This window comes from Festucalex cinctus, chromosome 13 (genome assembly GCF_051991245.1).
Source record: "Festucalex cinctus isolate MCC-2025b chromosome 13, RoL_Fcin_1.0, whole genome shotgun sequence".
Lineage (NCBI taxonomy): Eukaryota > Metazoa > Chordata > Actinopteri > Syngnathiformes > Syngnathidae > Festucalex > Festucalex cinctus.
The window spans coordinates 12,742,230-12,764,273 of record NC_135423.1 but is presented as its reverse complement, the minus strand read 5'-3'; the positions used below and the strand labels follow the sequence as shown (position 1 = coordinate 12,764,273).

The 22,044-nt window shown below is 42.4% G+C and overlaps 2 protein-coding genes across 8 annotated transcripts in view; both read right to left on the bottom strand.

Annotated features, from left to right (window-relative positions):
* Positions 1-407: 407 nt before the first annotated feature.
* Positions 408-6,078, bottom strand: srsf7a (serine and arginine rich splicing factor 7a). Of its 5 annotated transcripts, none has more exons than XM_077540276.1 (8): positions 5,831-6,078; positions 4,610-4,833; positions 4,170-4,352; positions 3,984-4,079; positions 3,394-3,435; positions 2,984-3,028; positions 2,752-2,850; positions 408-2,104 (listed from the first exon to the last, which is right to left on the bottom strand). In XM_077540276.1, the coding sequence occupies exons 2-8, from the start codon at positions 4,831-4,833 to the stop codon at positions 2,011-2,013; spliced, it is 783 nt and encodes a 260-aa protein (XP_077396402.1). In that variant the 5' UTR covers positions 5,831-6,078; the 3' UTR covers positions 408-2,010. The 5 variants fall into 5 exon arrangements, with proteins under 5 accessions (XP_077396402.1, XP_077396403.1, XP_077396405.1 ...); XM_077540277.1 differs by having other exon boundaries at positions 3,984-4,076; positions 4,610-4,836; positions 5,831-6,077; XM_077540279.1 differs by having other exon boundaries at positions 408-1,000; positions 3,984-4,076; positions 4,610-4,836; positions 5,831-6,077.
* A 758-nt stretch (positions 6,079-6,836) lies between these two features.
* slc8a2b (solute carrier family 8 member 2b) overlaps positions 6,837-22,044 on the bottom strand; it is a 66,574-nt gene continuing 51,366 nt past the window's right edge. For 2 of the 3 annotated variants that reach the window (XM_077541179.1, XM_077541180.1), the window contains 11 exons: positions 20,937-21,317; positions 20,731-20,856; positions 19,926-20,121; positions 18,990-19,120; positions 18,555-18,928; positions 18,285-18,388; positions 17,168-17,185; positions 16,417-16,541; positions 14,449-14,548; positions 12,863-13,135; positions 6,837-12,717 (listed from right to left, as the gene is read on the bottom strand). In XM_077541179.1, coding sequence (XP_077397305.1) covers positions 12,341-12,717; positions 12,863-13,135; positions 14,449-14,548; positions 16,417-16,541; positions 17,168-17,185; positions 18,285-18,388; positions 18,555-18,928; positions 18,990-19,120; positions 19,926-20,121; positions 20,731-20,856; positions 20,937-21,317 — 2,205 coding nt within the window. In that variant the 3' untranslated portion in view covers positions 6,837-12,340. Of the gene's footprint in view, positions 12,718-12,862; positions 13,136-13,827; positions 14,120-14,448; positions 14,549-16,416; positions 16,542-17,167; positions 17,186-18,284; positions 18,389-18,554; positions 18,929-18,989; positions 19,121-19,925; positions 20,122-20,730; positions 20,857-20,936; positions 21,318-22,044 lie in introns of those variants that run through there. The other variant, XM_077541182.1, reaches the window with a different exon arrangement.

Here is a 22,044-nt window from a genome sequence, read left to right as displayed (position 1 = left end):
CCAGCCTGGTCATCATGAAGCTGGAATACCACATCTGAACGACGTGTAAGTTGTATTGTTTGCAATAAAATAAAAACATAAAAAAATAAAAAGGAATACCACATCTGCGGCCCCTTCTCAAGGTTTCTCATTTTCACCGTATTTTTATTTATTTTTTAAATATCAAATGGATTACATACAGCAAGTTATATTTATTAAAACAATTATTTGTTGTGCTAATCGCTTCTTTAAGTCAATGTTATGTGTTTTACCTGTGTATATAAAGACAACTATGCTGCCCACATCGGAGGCTGCTACAAATCTCAACAGCGCATGTGCATGGTCACCCTTTTGTAATAACGCTTTCTTCGGTTTAGAAAAAAAATGTCAGTCAACAATAAAATATAAAATAATAAAAGGCCAGTGAGTTATGTTGGAGAGATTTATTTAAAAATAAAACTGCCACTGTCTGAATAATAGAAGCAGGAACAACTGTTCAAGCAACCCATCCAAAAATAATAATAATAATAATAAAAAAAAATACATTAAAAAAAAAAAAAAAAAGATACACCCTAAATCAAATTTAAAATACACAGGACCAAACTGAAAGCAAAAAAAAAAAAAAAAAAAAAAGTTTTGCAAACAAAAGTTGTCAGGGGTAGGGAGATCGGCAGTGCAACACAGAATTGCCAAACTGTAAGATAAATTCAAGCCAGATCATCTGCTTCATGAAAAAAATATTACACACTAAGGACTCATAAGTATTTGAATTGGTTAAAAGTCCACTACAAGATTTACCCTCTTGAGCCAATGACAACAGAAAAATATCCTTTCAACCTGCATGTTGCTGATAGAAGAAATTAAACATGACCTGACATGGAAAACAATGTGAAGGGCTGCTGTAAAAGCGGACGGGGGCAAGAAGATTGGGGTGGGGTGGGGGTGGGGATAAGTAGTCTTGTTCTTCACTCAGTTGGCGGCTGGTGTTGGACTTCGGTTTGGGCTTGCTGAGCGGGAACGACTGAAACAGAAACAGAGAAGAGTTAATTTGCTGTAGAGGAGAATGGAAGACCACAAACAACCGCCCTCACACAACACATACACTCAACTCAGCTTAAGACATTTGGTGTGTACAATTTGTAACCAATGACTTGCTGGGTATTAACATTTATAGGTGTGTTACATCTAAGTGGCCCATGTCTAAAATTCTAAAATGAGGACTGAATAATGTCACCCCAGTGCAAAGTAAAACCAACCTTGTCATCTCTCTACTAAAAAGTGGGTAACATCTTGAACTGTGAGGGCAAACTTGCAGCAATTCCCCTCAACGGCTACTAAAGAGTCCACATGGAGGGAGAGTAGGAAGGAGGACAAACTTTCTGGCTGTCCTTCAGCACTTACGGTTTCAGCTAAAGGGTTTCTGCCCATGTTGACATGCTCTCCACCGAGACACACACTCACTCAGTCACTCACGAGCATGCTCATTTTCAACTTTTAACTGTCACCACCCACGTCCCCAATGTACATCAAGCCTGTGCATTTGCTTTGACCATAAAACAAGAGCTTATGGGAGGAAGAGGGAAGGGGGGTAGAAAAAAAAAGGATGGGGTGGGGGAGTAGGGGGTTGTCTTTACCTTTGAAGACACTGGCAGAAACAACAAGTACAGAGAAGCGAAGGATGAAAGCACTGAAGGACGGATGACTACGCTCTTGTAGACTGATCTCTGGTCAGCTCGCTCTCATTTTCAGAAGCTAAGACAGAGGCCGCAGAGCTCTGGTAGGTAGGTAGTAGGGGGTCTGGTAGGTAGGTAGGTAATGGAATTTTAAATGGTCAAACTCTGAATTGTTCGTGTCGGCGCTCTGGTAGATCTGGCGGCCTTGGGTGACTCTAGGAGAACAATTGTAAGAGTGCACGGACTGATCTCGTCTGAGCGTGTGCGTTGGTCGGACAGACGGTCACCCATTCACTGTGCGGGGGGAGATTCTCGCTGTCTAACGCCAGGCGAAGGCTGATCTCAGGTCAGCGCTTAGTCACCCTCCCGCAGGACGTACACACCGCCAGCTGGCAGACCCTGGGCCTGGGATCAGCTGTAGTGTCAGCGCAGTGCGCAGCTCCCAGCACACACTTCAAAGAAAATATGAAAAATAAACAAAACTGTGCGGCAAAGATGCTCAAATCTAGCTGCAGCTCTGCATTTAAATTTATCTAGCCACACTAGGGCCGGGAATTCCAAATTCATAGCACTTAGAACATTTAAATTAACCAAAATTCATTTTGTGACAATAATTTAGCGAAGCAAGAGAACATCAACAGTTCACGCGCTCTTCGGCTTTAAGTAAGAATCAATTGAATAGTTGGGACAAACACGATAATCTTTACTTATTTGGCCCTACACCTCCCACAAGCCCCTCGTTGGGTCCTCTATTCCTCTGCCACACCAACATAGCTGACAGAAGAGATAGAAGACTGGTCAGCGTAGCGGTTTCAGGGTCCCCTGGTCGCTCATCTCAGCGTGGACGACGATGGCGAGACTCGGCCAGTTTGGATGGAAGACCTGGTCAAAACGCCAGCCTGAAGCTGTGACTGACTGCCAGGACGACTGACCCTCTCCTAGAACTCAACAACTGCGGCTCCAGCTGACATCTGACAGAATCGTCTAGAACCGCCCGGCGCTTCTTCCTGTCAAGTGTTACTTGCCAGACTGGGCGGGACTAAAATGCTAGAATGCTACTAGATGTCCGCTATGCACAAACGCGAGACTAGCCACATACCTGTTCCTCTTGTGATTGGCCGATGGGGAACGGGAGCGAGAGCGGGAGGCGGAGCGCCCTCTTGGTGCCGACCTGGACCGAGAACGGGACCTGGAGCGACTGGGGAAGAAAAAGGAAGACAGATGTTATCCCAAACTAAACCCAGTAGCAAAATTCAAATATGATAATGGTAAACATTAGCACAAGAGCCATTTTTTGTGATGATATTTGGCAAAATTTGAACACGTCCCACCTTCTCATTGGAGTCCTGGACTTGGAGCGGGCTGGAGAGCCAGACCTGATGATACAAAACAAGAGATTGAATAATCACAGCTGTGGTGGGAGTAGGGGTGGGCGATATGACGATATTAGATTGTTAAGAAATTTTAATCTGTTGACAATCTCATAAAGCTGACAGATCGGCAAGATCGTCTGTGGCACATTCTATACAGTTCAATTTTATTCGGGCTCAAGCTTGGTTTATGCTTGATGCATCCGTATGGTTACTGACACAAACACGAGGCCGAAGGCGGATGAGTCGGACGCTCGCGGGACATCCGATCAACCGGCCGCGGCGGCTCAGTTATTTTTACCATATTGCTCATCCATAGGTGGGAGCACATTGAAATTTTGATGAGCACATGGCGGTCCACACCGACATACCTGCTTCTGCGCCTAGTGTAGGATGGAGAGCGGCGACGGCTCCTGGAAGAGGGAGGAAGGGAAAGAAAAATAAAAAATAAAATTAAATAAAAATGAAATTAATAAAATTATAAAATCACACAATGTTGACAAAAATATCCTTACAGGGACATTCATTACGCCTTTTTGGGTACAGGGCCTCCTTATATTCATGATATATGACAACGAAAAGTGAAAAGATAATTTCAAAAAGTTATTTTTTTTTTTTTGCACCATCAATGGTATATCTAACTGAATATTTAACATATGACATTTTCTGGTCTTTATTTTGTTCATCCATGTGCACAGCACAGTAAAAAGATCAATGATGATTGATCAATAATTTACGTGGCTAGTCGAAAAAGTTGAATCATAAATGTTTAAATAAATAAATAAATAAATAAATAAACAAACCACTCGGCCACCACTAATGTAGAATTCTGCATTATCTTGATCACATCACAATGACTCACTCATTAAAGGAAAACAAAAAATCATGTCATTAAGTCGATCAGTAAGGGTAATCTAAAATTTAAGTTTAAACAGCTATGATTTCACTGAACCCGGCTTACCTGCTGCGGCTATGGCTGCGAGAGTGAGAACGGGATCGGTAGCGGCGTCCACGGGATCGGGACCTGGACCGTGACCGAGAGCGGGAACGAGACCTGCTGCAGGAGACATTTGAGTTAAAAAAGAAAAAAAAAGAAAAAAAAAAGTAATTTCTGCTGGATCATCAACATGCTTGTTTTCCATCTCACCTACTACGGCGGCCGCCTCCTCCTCGCTTGCTGAAGCGGTAGCAGTCGTAAGCATAGTGACCGCGGTCTCCACACTGATAGCAGCGGTCGTTCGGGTCGAACTGGCGTCGGCTGGGGCGTCCACGGCCCTTTCTGGACATGCCTGTCGACATCTCTACACGTACACGTGAGCCACACAAGAGCCTGAGTGTGCACAACAAAAAGACCATGAGGACAAGATTAAACTTTGTAGTTTTCAAATTCATTACTTACACATGTACCCTGTAATGTGTCAAGCAACATTCAACTTGTGTTTTTTTTTTTTTCCATATCACACCACTTCTTGTTGTAAATGTGTCAAGTAACATTCACTTGTGCTATTTTAACATTGTTCTACTGTGAATCTCATTGAGATGCTCTTAAACGCAAATATTAACTGGACTTTTGCAAAATGTACTCACTTTCCATCCATGCCTTTCACAGCATCCTCAGCATCTCTCGGGTCCTCAAACTCCACAAAAGCAAATCCTGGTGGGTTCCTCGCCACCCAGACGGTTCTCAGTGGGCCGTAGTAGCTGAACGACCGCTCCAATTCCCCCTTGGCGGCACCATTACCGAGATCACCCACATAGACCTTGCAGTCGGTGGCCCGGGACGAACTACGGGATGACGAGTAGTAGGACATCTTCTGGATGCAGAAAATCAAATGGTACATTAGCAGCAATTATAAATTGAGTCACCCACATAGTCATTCAACAAACCAAACTGGTGAGTCAGGGTACCATTGTCAAATACAAAACGAGGGTGAACAAATGTACTCAAACGTATGCTTACAGTTAAATTGGTGGCGCCAAACATGGCCTGTTAAGAACATTTTAGTAAATATACTGCACTATAAATTTAAATTATTAAAGATTTCCAACTGCAAAAAAAATGGAATCAAACAGTCCGTGACGTCACAAGTATAGCTAATATTTAGCAGATTTATTACTGTTGGCGGGTGGCTTTACACACTAGTCTCAATTAATAAATTATTCGAAGCCGTGACCGGAAACTCGTCACCGAGCATTATTTTGCCGTGAATCCTGCGAGAACTACAAGCACAAATTCTACGCCGTTCAGTGTGTACCAGCTCGTAGCGTAGTGGGTACAGCGGTCGCCCCGAATGTGGGTCCAAAGACCACTTTCTACAGTTTCTTTTTTCATTTCTTACTGTCGTAATGGCCGATTCCCGCCCGGCCAGGACGATTAACCAACCAAAAACGTTCACGGCAAAATAACGCAGGAGGCGAGTTGCTGGTCACGGCAAAAATAATCATTGCATACTATAATTTATTTAGATTAACAGATCTTAGGTACATATTCTTTTTAAAAATAGTGTTTTAAAAGGCTATGATAGATAGCGCTTTGCTAAATTAGCAAATGTTCGTTAGCACTGTTTGCGGCCATTTGCGTGCGTTAATGGCGGACGAAGTGTCGCGAATCTCAACACCCTGATAATTTAGTTAACGGCAAAATATTTAACATTAACCCGCCGTAGGCGATACATTCAACTAGTAGGCAATTAGAAAATCTATGTAAACGGGTCCTAGTAGAATATTTTAAGCGTCGTCTCGAGGGCAAGACGAAGGCCTTACGCTGAGCCTGATCCACAACAATGGCGACCACGCGCGTTAGCTTACCTTCTTCCGCGGTTGCGTCGACGATCTCCGATTCACCTTCAAACAACACTAAGTACACCCAGCCAGGCCCTTTTTTTCTTCTCGCTCCTGGAATCGGTCGCTTCTAAACGACGAATGATTCACACAAAAAGAAAGCCACTCAGAATTCCGTTAACGGATTTCACGCATGACTCCAGTGGAGGTTACGTGACGGTAACGGCCCAAACATACGGGTACCAAGCGGCAAGCCCCGGGATCTGACCTTGTGACTTCCGCAGCTGAGGGGGTAATATCCAGACGTCACTTCCTGGCTATCTGTTTTTTTTTTTTTTTGTCTTGTTTTGTTTTGTTTTGTTCGTTTGTTTGTTTTAAATATTAATATTAATAGAAAAAGTATGTTGCTTGTAATCTAAAAAGAATACAAATAAAAAATAATTATATTGTATGTATGTATTTATGTATATATGTATGTATGTATGTATATGTATGGGCGGCACGGTAGTCGAGTGGTTAGCACGTCCGCTTCCCAGTTCTGAGGTCTCCGGTTCGAGTCCAGGCTCGGACCCTCCTGGGTGGAGTTTGCATGTTCTCCCCGTGCCCGCGTGGGTCTTCTCCGGGTACTCCGGTCTCCTCCCACATTCCAAAGACATGCATGGCAGGTTAATTGGGCGCTCCGAATTGTCCCTTGGTGTGCGTGTGAGTGTGTATGGTTGTTCGTCTCTGTGTGCCCTGCGATTGGTTGGCAACCAGTCCAGGGTGTCCCCCGCCTACTGCCCAGAGCCAGCTGAGATAGGCGCCAGCAGCCCCCGCGACCCTTGTGAGGAATAAGCGGTCAAGAAAATGGATGGATGTATATGTATGTATGTATGTATGTATGTATGTATGTATCTAGCAGCATTCTAGCCTTTCACTCATTAGCTAGCTGGCATTACCTCCAGCTCCACCAAATGAAGAAAAGGGCTATAGAAAAAGGATGGTTGTGTTGGGTGGGTTCATGTTGTGTAAAATAACAGACTCAGACAAGTGCGCCCTTGAAAATAAATAAAATATATTCAAATAAGGTCAACTTCTGTTGAATAGAGAACTTTTGTTTTCTTTCAGTAACACATTACACCTCATGCCATGTTCTGAAAAACAAGCATCGTCTTTTAAATATATTATTGTTATACATTTGATATAAAACTTAAGTATTCTGAGTTAAGATTTATCACAGCTGTGAATAAATGTTAATGTCAATCACATGTCATTTGTTTTTGTTTTGTTTTTTATCTGCAAATGTTCAGGCAGAGAGAAATGTTCACACAGACAGAAGAACAAGGACAGGGAACACAAACACGACAGTTATTGTACATCAACAAAGACCTGTAACATGGCTTAGAAAAATCGCCTTGAAAACAACAGAGCAGGCTTTTATTTTAACAGTTCCTCCAAGGCAACCACATTGATGTTTATGTCACTTGCTACTTTTAGTCACTTATTGTGGAATGGTGGGTGAAGGGAAACTGGTCCTGTAAAATAAGCCCATAGGCGTCCTTCACATGCTGCTAAAAACACACGGAACACAAAGATTCGTCATGCAACTGGTGAGGAACATGGCGAGAACACGCACAACATACCACACACACATCAGGGAGGAAAGAGGGGATCACATCACCAGAGAACAGCAAAGGCCGAAGCCAAACAGTAAAGAAGGTTCTGGAAACGGAGAACATTGGCTGGACGTTGCAAGACAGTCCTGCTCCAGCTCTGTTAGTACGCTGCCTGCGTTCCCCATTGTTCCTTCATGTAAACATGCTACATACGTACACGCAAAACAACTCCGCCATAAAAGGGAGTGGGATGAGGAGCGACAAAAACACTGGCACACGACGGAGATGAACTCACGTCAAGAAAAATAATAAGAGACAGGCTGTGTTGGGAATCATTTCTAATCCTTATTGTACCCTTTATAGTGAGTTTGCCATTTCTTAAGTCTGTATAGTACATATAGTATCAGTCATCCCAAATACAGGCGCTCAAGGTAGGTTTTTTTTTTTTTTTTTTTTTGAATATCCACAGTTTAAAACGTTATCTTTTTATTGTTCAATTCTGGGAGAAGGGAATGATTCTGAACACAGCCACAGACACATTTCTTGTATTGCACGTATTGAAACCAAGGACCTGCGAACAGTTAATCATCTTAATGTACATAAATAAATATCTAAATAAATGCTCTTCAACTCAAATCAGCAGTCAGCGCACACATGGTTTGCTCGCTCTATTTGATACGCTCGCTTATGATATTCTACACTTGAGACTTGTATCAAAATCTCTATTGTCAGTAACAAGGTCATGTAAACTACTGTAGTGTGTTTGTGCGCACTGAGACCACTGAACATGGTTCAGAAGTACAAAATAAACAACCTCATTATAGCTGTGAGGAAAATATACAAAATTAGCTCTAGAAATGTTACAAAGTTTGCTTCATTCAGGCAAAATGAATTGAGTAGTTCTCATCTCACTATGACAGATTGCACTTGTTGCTGGTGACGCGACTGTTGCACGTCGTCATCACTGAGCAGATTATTACAGTAAACAAATTGTCCAGAGGACTGTGCTGCACTTGTGTTGCTTCCAATCTGGGCTCATATCGTGAACGATTTTGTACATGGATACTCTTTGTTTGCAGTGTGGAAAGCAGCACACCTGGACACTGTGAATGGCTGTACATTATGTACTGTAGTTTTGCACCTGTAAAGGAGTGTTAGTGTTGGGTTGGGGTGTATTGATGTTCTAACCTTCCTGTGCAGGATTAGGATCAGGGTTAGGACTTCAGTGTTAGTGTTTGGTTCAGGGATATGATATAATTTGGGTTTGGTTAGAGGATTAGAATTAAATTAGGGGTAAGGGTTCAGGTAAATTGATGTTATAATCTCTGGGTTAGGGGTTTAAGATTAAGTTTACCAAGGTAGGGTTAAGTGTTAAAAACTATGTTTTCTCTGTTCCCAGCAGCCACGGCAGCCCCGTTTCAGGCAACCGTGAGTCAAACAGGATGATCGTGAGACAGCGTAGTGGGACGAGATAGAAAAATGTGACAAATCATGATTGCCGTGGATGCCTGATGTGATTTTTAAACTGGCAAAAAAAAAAAAAAATCTATGACAAACACAGTGGATAAAAGTAAGGATGTAATGATATCCAAACATCACGATACAATTTTATCACGATATGAAGGTTACGATACGATAATTATCACGATATTGTGGGGGGTTGGCAATATTTAAAAAAGATCACAATATTGTAAGAAAAAAAAAAAGAGCTTAACCTAAAAAAAAAAAGCACAATATTGTGGTTTTGTACATAACAGCAATGCATATAAACCACCTACAATCTCTAATAACAATATTGAGGCACTGATTTGCTAATGCAAGCACACATTGATTGCTTCACAAGCAAATTAGATTCCCCTTCATCTGACAATTAGCATAGATTTTAAACATAGAAGGTCAAAACATCCCTAATGAAAATTCAATTGCACTAATAAACTAGCCACTAGAGGGTGCTAGAACTGCACAAATGGAAATCAATCTGACTTTTTTTTTTTTTTTAACAGATGTGTTCCTTTTAAATATTGTGAACATGACGACGACAATATTGTGGCAGTTTTAATATCACGATATTGCCCTTATCATTGCATGTCTAGATATAAGTAAACTAATCAGCCGTAGAACGGAATGAATGTAGCTAAACCATATGTAATCAGGGGTGGGGAATCCATGTCCAGAAAGTAAAAGTAAAACCTTGAAACTATTTGGCTTGTGTCACAGAGGCTTTTATTCAACAGATGGAGATGAGCTTGTTTACCTGCCAGTTGAGTAGAAGCACCTGTGGCAAAAGCCATTTTCAGGGTTTACCTTCTGGACCTGGATTTCCCAGCCCTGTACGTAATGGGGTGTAACACAACTTGGAGGTGGTTCATAGTGGGACAGGAATCATTTTTTTACTCCGCAGTCTCACAATCAGCAGTACTCTTCTAAAGCAAAGCTATTTGTTCTGTGCAATTTACCTACAATGCCAACCATGGTGAGAGAGCGAGAACTTGTGTCTGCTTTGCAGCGCAATACAATGTGTTAACATTTTCTGTGAATAATTTATTTTTCTTTGTGTGTGTGCATGTTTTGGTACAAAAGATGGCTTAATGAATTAGTTGTCGAAAGAAAACTCATGTCCAATATATGTTGGGTTCCAATATAAACGTACAGATGGGCACGCTGACGCCGATTCTGGAACGCATTTGACTATACCGGGCCAACAAATGTGCTCCAAAATTGCCATCTGGAAAGCCTAGACAGTAAAACAAACTGCCCTGGCCGCCGGGAACATCATGTAAACATATCCTTAGGGAATTAGGGTTATGGTGAATAATTGTGCATGGTTGGGTTAAGGGTTTGGTTTAGTGTACGGTTATGGTTAAGAGGATTTGGGTTAGGGTAAATTGATGTTCTCACCCTCCTGTGCAATACATATCTGCCTCAAAGGGCTGTGTTACCTGAATCCAGCAACTAATACTAAAACTAATACTACCACTACTGATATGAGACTTAAACATAAAAATAGCAATGTAGCACCTGCTGCCTAAGGGAGCTTAACAGTCCCTTGAGACCACATACATACATGCTACCTTAGCAAATCCACTTATCCTGAATCCCGAGTGCAGATCAATCTGAGAAACCAATAAAAATTGGCCTCATGTATGCTGGATGCTGTCATTGTTTTAAGGCATTGTATGGGTGGTGTCACCAAGCGTTGTGCGGACAAAGATCCCACTGAAGAGATGTACTTCAAGACATTAAATTCCCCGGCTTTATATGCCAAATCAACCACCCATGCATTACCTACTAAATAAAGGAAAATAGTCCACTGGGATTCATGCTGCGCTAGTTGAGTCTAGATCAGTGTTTCTCCAAGTTTTTAAGAAACTGAACAGCTTCTTCAACAAGTAAAATTCAGCAAACAATCTACTGTCTTATCACAATAGTATACAGTGGAACCTTGGAACTTTCCATCCATTTTCTAGTGTCTCATTAGGTTCTTGGCTGAGCTGGAGCCTATCCCAACTGTACAGTGTACACCCTTTATCGGTCGCCAGTCAATTGAAGGAAACACATCAACAAACAATCGTTCACATGACCACCCATGAACAATTTTGAGTATTCAATGAAGCTTGTCAGTGTTTTTAGAACGGTGGCTGGAAGCAGAAAAGCACATAAGCCCAAAGAGAGCAGGTAATTCTACACAGGACTTTTTTTTTCTTTTCTTTTTTTAAATGGATGTACTGTCCACCCTATTCCAAGCGTATCAGTGACGACAATTGAAATACAATGGAACTTTAAATTGTCCCTAGCTATGATTAAGAGTGTGAAATTATTGTTTGTCCATAAGTGCATTGACGTTGACTGGCGACTGGTCCAGGGTTGATACCTCCTGTCAGCCAAAGTCAAGTGGAACAGATTCCAGCTCCCTGTGACCCTGAACGGGATAAGTTCTCTAGAAAATTGATGGATGGATTGTATACTCATGAAATTTATCTATGAAGTACAATCACACAATGAATCCACTAAGTCAATAGTTTCCAACCACCCATGGACCATTTGAGATCCTTCTTGAGGACTACAAGTGGTCCACTGAGCACACTTTGAGAAACACTGGTAATCCTCAGATGAGGTGGCTGTAAACACACAAATGTGAGTATGGCTTTTTACAGTACAGTTCAATTTCCGCATATGAGGTGATGTTGCCACACCTGGATACACATGCTTAAAAAAAAATAAATCACCTTCCTCCATGTCTTGGGGTGAATATGGTTACTGTGGAAACCGTGCAGGATAACAGCCGAGCCTGGAGCGACACTTTATTCCTCCCATGGAGTCCACTTGGCGGGGGGAGGGGGGGTTCATCTCACTCTGGATGTGTGCGGTTCTATGGTTCTATTTACAAGTGCCTTCCTTCCTTCTGATCCATCCATTAGCCCCGTAAACACTTAGCAAAGTCATTGTAAACATTGCACTCTTTTGCGCCTCTGCCAATGGATCTTCTTTGTCCTTACAAGCTTCTTTAGGATCCACGAATATGATACATTCGCTTCAACTCTTCTCGCCATCCAAACACTTTCTTTTGCTCTCAGATGCTTACTGTCACTCTATACATGCATATGTGTTGCGTGTGTACGTGTTTGTGTGTGAATGGAAGAGCCCTCTAGACCAGTAGTTCTCAAACTGGGGTCCCCGGATCCTAAAGCCAGAGCTCAAGGACTACAACATAATTTGCAAAAATATGCCTTATTGTGATTGCAACATTCGGATATATTTTCTCAGAAACAAGTTTTGAATTTTGATTGAATTCAAGGGTATGCTTAATAATTACGTCAAAGTGTCATTCGTAAAAAAAAAAAAAAAAAAAAAAACTCTCTCTGGACTCAAGTAGTTTGAGAACCCCTGCTTTAGATCTGTAGTGTGTTAAATAAATAAAATATGTACTGCATGTGTCTCCTGCTCAGAAGCCCGGTATGTGGCAGTAGGCCTCCAGGCTGGAAAAGAGGATGTAGAGGAACCACAGGCCCAGGAAGAGCAGGCTGGTGAGGGTACGTGACAGTCGAGACCCCCCCAGCTCACCTCCAATGGAGGGTCGGCGTCGGAACAGTAGCACACCCATGCAGATGAACGCAAAGATGGTGAAGAGCGTGACGGAGAAGGCCAGTGAGCCCGGCTTCACTTTGAACTCTTTGCCCTCGATCTTCCAGTAGATGGCGGCCACCGACCAGGCTACGCCGATCCCCAGGAAGACGTTGACGGCGTTGCTGCCTGTCACATTGCCCACCGAGGCGTCTGCGTGCTGGTCCTGGATGGCAGCCACTTTGCTGGCAAATGTGTCTGTGGGGGAAATGATATTTAAAACCAAGACGACACAAGAAGCTGACCTGTGGGTGGCAGTGAATGGCAAGAAAAACGTAACGTCCACTTCAACTGCCTCACAACTCTGACATAACGACAAAGCATCCAAATTCACTTCACTCACCAGGAATTGACGTTCCCAGGGCCACAAAGACGACGGCGGTCACAGAGTCTCTTAGTCCCACCGTGCAGCCGAAGTGTGACGCCAGGTCCCCGATGATGGCAGTAAGCAGGCCGATGACGCTGATGGAGACCATGAAGCAGGCCCAGCCGTTCCAGTACTCGGTAGGTGGCACGCAGGCGAACAGAACCTTCCAGAAGACGGTGAGGAAGTGCATGACGTAGTCGTAGCAGGAGGGCAGGCGCTCCTCGCGGCCTTCTTCCTCGTCGTCATCACCTAAAACACCGTGAAGAAGCCACTGAAGCTCTGTGAGGATTGCAGGACTTGTTTTATCCACTAGATGGCAGCAATGAAGAAACTTCCGGATATCAATTAAAACATTTGCATTTTTCTTTTACACTGTTGCAGCAGCAGCGGCCAAAGAGGTAGACGAAGAAGAAGAAGAACCTTTTTGATTATTTAAAAAAAAAAAAGTGTGGAATAGTTGTTCGTGTCATCTTGTCTCATATCTAACAACAAAAATGAGTGGTCAAGTAGCCCTGTCCCAAGATGGCCGTCCTGTGCGCACGTTACTATCCATTGGCTCACAGCTGAGACATGTAGTGTTTATATCTATGGGCAAAACAAGCTGATGGGAAACAAATTATGGTCGTATTTTGTTTCCCATCTTCCGTTAAGTACACACATAATAGAACAGATAAAGGCTAGTTTTCCCGTTTTTACACGTGAATGTTTGGCATCTCTGTGTGTGAATATCTTGAAATTGCGTGATGTTTGTTTCCAAAAATAAATGTGTGTACCTGCTGATCCTTAAACACATGTTCAACACATGAAAATCCCGACGATATTTGTGGATATGAAAAACACGAGAAAATTGTGGATATATTTGCGTGGATAACTTTGAGAAAAAGTGAAGTGAAGAAAAGAAAAGTGCGTGTAATATATAGGAATGAATACACAATTTACTTCACTTAGTTAATCAGGCCCTTGATGTCCTACTGTGTTTATTACAATCATATAGAAAATATTGCTACTTCCACTGGCTTACTTAAACATATAGATGGCACCGAAAATGATAAGAAAAACAAGTTTACTTTCTCGTGATGGTTACTGATACCAAGAATGAACTATGAATGCAATTTCAAAAAGTCCCATGATGGTGCTTGACTTTAGTGCTTGAAGTTCCTTGGTGCAGCAGTAATAGTAGTCTGTAAAGCTGATGTTGCAGAAACACTACAGGTCAGATCATCTGAAGGGAAACTATTATGGAAAAGGGATTTTTGTATACAAGAAATTGCTTGTATGGAAACATATAGACAAACAACCATTAACTCTCATATTCATTTAGAGCCTTCAATGAACATAATATGTACTGTCTGTATGCTTTTGGAATCTGGGAGGGAGTACCCTGAGAAAACCAAGAGAAACTGAGATTTGAACCCCAACCTCAGAACTGAGGCAGATAACCTAAACACTAGGCTGCCCTCTGTCTCATTTCGCCTTTCAAGTGAAACAAAACAAAATATTCCCACTTATGCATGTCGTAAAAATCACATGGAAACTCTGACCCCCAAACACACACACGATACCTGCGCTCACAGTGACAGCCTCGACAAACTGCTCTCTCCAGGAGTGTGTGCCAATGACCAGTGCCAAGTTGGTCTTCTTGATGAGTTTGTCGACTGTGCTCTGTCAAAAAACAAAGCGAGAAGGCTTTTCAATAAGGTGCTAAAGCCCACAAAGCCCTATTCCTCCACTCAAATAATGCAAGGCAGGAAGGGAGGACAGAAAGAAAGAGGGCAAATGGAGGGATGAATAAATGAACTAACTGAATGGAGGATGGAAGGAAGGGAAGAGGGAAAGATCAAAGCAACGAAGGTTGGAGGAATGGAAAGACAGAAGGAAGGTTGGTTGGAGGACAGAAGGGAGGTAGAACAAATACAATCAAAGTCGACAGAAGGAAACAAAGAAGGGAAAGAACGATGGAAGGATGGAAGGTAGAAGTAAGGAAAGAAGGAAGCACAAAACTATTGATTGATTGATTGATTGAAGCTCTATGTCCAAATACTTTTGTATTTGTACAACTGGACTTTGTCTCCCATCCGTGATGACGTTTTGAGCATAAAGCGTCCATTTTTAATGCCGACAACTAACATTAACACCGCCTACTCATACAGAGACAAATTGCTTGGGGGAGTCGAGCCTTTTGGCGACATCAATAAGTCATTAAGACACCGAGTAGGCCATTAACAACCACAACAACGGTTGCGGGGAGTTTTTACGTCAGCGATTTCCCAGGCGCTTTCCCTGCAGACACAGGCGAGACCGATCGATGCAAACTGATCACGGGCCGTCCGGAGAAGTGCATGAATTAAACACCGTGACCGCTTTTACTATTTGTCCCTCAGCACGCTTTGTTGTTATAAACCAAACCAAGCTAAAGATATTTACTTTTTGTAGTCGCTAATGAAATGGTTATATTGTAAATAATAAAAAAAATATTAGTAAAAAATAAACTTATTATGCTAAATTTATTAAAAAAATATATGAATTGATACTGTAAACCAAGGGTGTCCAAACTTTTTCATTTGAGGGCCACATACAGAAAATCAGAAGGACGCAAGGGCCACATAATGTTATGAAGAGAAATTGTTTAGTCCTAAAAATTTTACAAATAATGTATTTGTGCTTTTGCATATTTAGAAAAATGCTACAGTATATAAACCATTTTATTTGTAATATGGCAGTAGGGTTATTATATTTTTGAAATTTTTAATTTTAGTTTTTATTAGTTTTCAGGGTGGTTCTGTTTTTATTAGTTTTAGTTCTTTAATAAATGCTTAGTTTTAGTTTAGTTTTAGTTAGTTTCAGTATTAGCTGTTTTTTTTTTAAATGTGTATTATTTGTGCGCAATATTTAAAAAATACCGTGGGAGCGACGTCATCCGAAAGTGCTTTTCTATTGGCTGCTGCTAGATGACGTCACTTCTGTGTGACATACTTTCAAACATCATTATTCCAGTTGATATCAAAATAAAAACCTACTAAAAAAATCACACCAAAGACTAAAACAAATGACATTTTTGCTATAATTATAGTTTTAGTTAGTATTGTAAACATAAAATGTAATTTCAGTTAGTTTTCATTTTTTTTAAAAGCATTTTCGTTTTTATTTTTTCGTTCACGAAATTGTTTTTTGAATTTTAGTTTATTTCGTTAGTTTTAGTTAACTAAAATAACCTTTAGTAGCACCTGTGTTTTTCGGAACCCTCCCTTCTTACGTTGACCATTCTCCAAACATTTTTGTTTTTTTATTTTATTTGAACTGAGTCAAATGCCATTTTTAGCATATGTCGCGGGCCACTAAAAAAATGGACGGAGGGCCGCAAATGGCCCCCGGGCCATAGTTTGGACACCACTGCTGTAAACAGTCCAGAAAAAAATATGGAGCAGCCCATATTTGGTGTTGAATCAATATTGTCTAAAGACGTATTACAGAGATCGAACATGCACTGGCATTCTATTTACAACTGTAGTGAAACAAAAGACTGTCTGCACCTTGAACTCATAGGACTCCTCGATGACCACCTCGAGCCGACTGTGCTCCCCCAGAATCGGCTTTCCCATCTCAGCAATCCTCCGAGCCTCCTCTTCCTCTGCGCTCAGCTGGCCCTCGGACCCCTCTGAACGGAGAATTTAAGGCCATATGAGCGTGTTACAGATATGTTCAATGAAATTACAATCAAGTCAGTGCAAAACAGCGGGTCGTCCTTCATCATTATGATGATAAAGGCCAAGCAGCAGGATGTCACCAGCAGGCTGCTGTGGACATGTTTTTCTCCACATGGTGCATGCCTGTGATAACAATCATGAAGTGGTACAGAACCGTCGGCATTTGTTAAATCACCTAGTTGTTGTTTTTTGTTTAGGACATTATACACTTTACCCCAGAAATTGCTCAGTTATTTTCCTAACCCACTCATTAGGTAGCTGCGGATTTTCGGGTTGGCTGTGCATGTGTTGTGGCCTACAGCAGATTATTGAAATTGGTCTCATTTTGTATTTGTGCATTTGGCTGTTTGTCCTGTTCACTCATGCGGCGGCAAGTCTGAAGCTCCTGCACCTCAAAGTTTTGCTCACAAAAACAAACAAACAAAAAATACAGAAATCAACCAAGGTACAGCTTGTAACTCGAGCAGCTCGTAAGCTAGGACACTCGTAAGTCAAGGTACAACTGTACTAACAAGTGAGCGAGAAGGTGAGGACAAAAGCAACATTTCAAAATAAAACAAGACAGAAGCCATCTTACCTTGGCTGAGTAGCAGAGCTGTGATGAAGACAAAGAGGAAGGAAGTCTAGTTATTGACAAGAAGACTTCATACATGTAAACATCTGCAACACACTCAATCATTGAGTGTAATGCAGGGTTCCCCAATTCCGGTCCTCGAGGGCCACACTCCTGCAAGTTTTCCATTTTTCTGCCTACCAACACACCTGATTCATATAATGAGCTCATCAGAGTGCCTGATAACGATCCTTATCATTAGTATCAGGTGTGTTGGTAGGCGGAAAAATAGAAAACCTGCTGGATTGCGGCCCTTGAGGACCGGAATTGTCGAAGCCTGGTGTAATGGACTGATATACAGTATTGCTGAACATATGGGGTGCATGTGTTTAGCATGTTGCATCTATGCGCTTAGCTTAGCTTTTTGGATGTGTGTGATGAAAATATTGGAGGCTTAGTGTGCTGGGTGTGTGTCAGGCTTGTATGTGCTTACAGTATTATTTGTATGTTCTTAGTATGTAGCACATATGTGCTTTACATGCTGTTTGCATAGCATGTATATGCTTAGCCTGTTAGATGTGTATGCTTGGAGTGTTGAACAGTGTGATGTGTAGGCTTTGTGTGTTAGGTGTATGTGCCTTGTGTGTGGCCTGTATGTGCTTAGTATGTATGATGTATGTACTTGGCGCTTTGCGTTTATGTGCCTGTATGCGTTTAGCATGTTGGAGATATCTGGTTGTGTTCAATCTATGCATTGAGTGCACCATACTGTATGAGTGTAGAATGTTGGACACGTGTGCTGAGCATGTCGATGTACATACCATCTTGGATGTACAGTATGGGGGTGTATGTATATACCATGTGGGGTGTATTTTCTTAGCCTTTTACATGTATGAATTGGGAATGACTGTGGCGTGTTCTTGCCATGTTACCTCTTTAGCATGTAGTCTATACTTAGAGTGTTGCATGAACAGCATATATGCACGGCTTTCCACGCTTTGCATGTTGGGTGTATGCAGGTATTCTCAACATGTTGATCAAATAGGTGTACATTATATGCTTAGCATGTAGAAGCGTGTGCGTCGCGTGTGAAATGAATATGACATCTGATTATTGCATGGTTGCTGCTATATATGGTTACCTGAAATGCCTCTTTTCAGCCAGCGTGGCTCCTCCAAGACGATGAAGAAGTTTTCATGTTTCTCATATTCTTCGTCATCAATTATCCTCACCTGGAGTGTCTGACTGCACATATGCACACGTAAACAAGCATGCACGCAGACACAAATTCAATCATTAGCTTAAATTTGTTTTGTGAGATGCTTTTTTGCAAAAAAACAACAACTATTTGCTAGTTGTTGCATAATCTAGCCTAAAAAATATTAAATTGGCATCAATGGGCTGAGCTCACGTTGTCTGGTCGTTAGTGAACTCCAGCTCGCCCTGCGCATCCTCGTAGTCCTCGCCGGCTTTGGCTGTGCCTGACTCGGTGTGGTACGGCAGGATGACGGTGCCGCGGGCACCCGAGTTGCGCACCACCGTCACCTCCATGGTGCCCACGCTCTCACTGATTCGCACCATGCGCTCGCTGAAGGTGAAGATGCCAGCGTGGTCGTCATCCAGAATGGTCACCGTGGCCACCAGGGGCTCCACCAGCCGGCCCTTGGGCGCGGCGCCCGCCTCGTCGCTTTCGAACATGCCCTCGGCGTCGCCCACCCGCAGGTTGAGCAGCCGCACAAAGAAGTGCTCGTCCTCCTCAAAGATGTCGTCGTCGATGATGCCGACCTGGGGATTGGATATATCACAGCGGTCGTCTATATAGAAAGTAATTTTTGTCTTTTATTACCTTAATGTCCTTGCGAGTCTCTCCAGGTTTGAACACCACCGTTCCTTCGCTGTACTCGTAATCGGAGCCGGCATTGGCTGAGCCGTCTTCCGTCCTGTAGTCCACGTAGAAGGTGTTCTCTCCCAGGCCCCCTGAAAATGTTGAGTTGGAAATTCATCATTTAACTCATTCACTGGCAGCCATTTTTACTGAAGCAACCCCGTTCACTCCCGCCTGTTTTACGGGATTTTGATTGATTTTGCAAGGCCCACAGAATATTGTGTTCTATTGCTATAGAAACAGAACATACCAATAGAAAGATTAGTCTCTTCTTTCATCAGAAAGTATATTTGTATCTGTTTCCGTTTTGCAGCAATTCGCTTTAGAATATAGCTAAGTTTCATCATTATTCACAAAAAAACACTGTTTAAAACACTGGAGAAAAGAGCTTGTTGCAATATGGCTGTGGTTGAGCTCTTATACACTGCTGCCACCTGCTGGCCGTTTTTTGTAATAACTACAATTGCTTTAAGCAACCTTTCCAGACCAGAGGCTGCATCAAAACCTTCTGTATGCTCTAGCGTTAAAAACAAACAAACAAACAAACATATAAATGTGTTTTTGGGACAATGGCAATATTTAATGAACGTTTTTATACATTTTTTGGGAGCAAATTGGTTAAATAACGTGACATTCACACAGGGTGAACTCTATCCTTACATTACGGGCAGTTGCAAGGTTATGGTTATGATTCAATATGCTGCTGACAAGCCTCAGCTCCACACTTCAACCCAATTGTCAATGACGATGCACAAATATTCCCATTTGGTCATGACTAAATGCTAACGGAAACAAAAGTAGCCAATCACCAAAGAAGAAGGCGGGACAATGTGTGTGAGAGCAGGGACGTGAATGACCACTGTGATTGGCTAACGTGTGGAGTCGTCATTTCCTAACCTTGGCATATCACAGCCAGCGTGAGGATGCCGCAGTTCTCCATGCACTGGCTGTGGGCGCTTTCAAAGGAGATGCGGCTGCAAACGGCCAGGTCGTCGTCTTCCGGCGCCTCCTCGTCTGTGATCACAGCGCGGCGAGCATGGTCGGCGGCGTGCTTCTTCAGGACGTTACCGGCTCCGATCATCATGCGTGTGGCCTTGATGGAACAGGGGAGAGAAAAGAAGGAGAAGGCCGTGTGAGTTCAGCAGTGATTGTGGTGTAAGCACTGCCAGAACCAGACAACAAAATTTGATTTTGGGATACTCTATTTCCACCCAGAATATTGATGAATGATTGTTAATACAGCTACTAACAAAGAAACCTGCCTGCCAGACTTCTTTTAACTATTTCAAACCCAAAAACGTGTAAATATGTTTTAAATACTCTGTCTTTCACGCCCAAAAATGTATTTACACGTTTTTTTATGTTTTTTTTTTTTTTTTTTTTTTTTTTTTAATGCAAGCACATACAGAAGGCTTTGATGCAGCTTCAAACATGAAGAGGTGGCTTAAACAATGGTAGTTATTCATTACAATGGTCAGCAGGTGGCAGCAGTGTATAAGAGATAGACATAGATGTGATTTTGAACAGTCGAGTTTTCTCAATGAAATTGAAAACATTCATTATGTAAATAAGCTAAATAACCGATGACAAAGAAAATCTGACATTGAAAAACTCCTATCAGGCTACAAGGCTACAAGGCTATATTTTGCGCTACACAGTAACAATTTACAACGGCTCTGGGCACAGGTTACTGGAGTGTCACCTGTATGCGGTAGAAGGCTCGGCTCTTTTGCTGGTGCAGCAGGGCGTAGTAGTTGGCCAGCTCCACCAACTGATCCAGCTCTTTGTCTGGATACTTCTGCTTCAACTCCTTCAGGATGCGAATGACCTTTGGGGGTGATCCAAAACACACGTATTAGATTCTTTGTCGACTCGGAACCGGTGTGTTCTGTGATGTAGGCTTCCCACCTCCTTGCGGCTCTCGTCCAGCTCCCGACTGGTCTCCATGTTGACCAAGGCGCTGTTGGAGTTGGGCAGCGTGCCCCCAGCGCCCGAGGATGCAGGCCCGGCTGTCGCCGCGCCCACGTTATTGGCAGCTGCGCCATCTCCGCCGTAGTTCTCGGCAGGGACTACAGCACCCCCATGGGGTGGCAACTTGCCATCCGCGATCATTTCCATGCCACCTTTATTGGGCGTTAGGTCTCCCTCCATCTCCACGACGATGCCGTGGCGTTTGTCGGCACGGTAGCGCTTGCCCATGTATTTGTAGAAGAGCAGGCGGCGATCGGCGATCCAGGCCAGGATAACGCACACTGGGAAGTACAGTAGGGTCACCAAGGCCTCCCAAACCTGAGACATATGGGAAAATAAAATATATAATATTATATTGTGTTTCAACAGCTTTCAAATCTAAAACAGCAAGCAGTCTGTATTTGACTGGAACGAGACTGTTGAGGCATGTCTATGTGAACATTTGGATTTGGCATTGGTTTTCAATCACCAATTCACAACTCAATTCAAATCACTGCCAATTTGTCCACAGCCCTACTTACTAGTGAACTTAAAGAGCATACTAGTACATGAACGTTTAGCTGGATACGGATATTAATTAAATGCTCAAATCATAAAGGTGTCCTAGCCCAATTGTTACATTTAAAGTGTATTTAAGTTATTATATATTTGCTAAAATGCTTCACACTTATATGAACTTTATGTTAACTGCTTTTTTTTTTAGAACAGTTTGGCTGTGTTTAAAATAAGTCACACCATCTGGGGCAGAAGCGGAAACGAGAACTTTCATTGCTAAATGGAAAATCACATGCTTATTTGCAACACACTTACATCCAAGGAGCAGACAGATATGTTATTTTTAGATAAAGTAGCGTAGCGTTGGACTGGTGTGCTTTCCCCACACCTTATTGGTGCAACGCTGTTTTTTGTAACCGGACGGGAATTGGTCCCTAATAAATAGAGAGGGTGCAGGAGAGTTGCCAGAGCATCCTTGACAGCTTGTACCTGGCAACTCTGCTCTCCTCGCTGCGGGTGAAAATGAATAAATCTTGTCTTTTCATCCTTG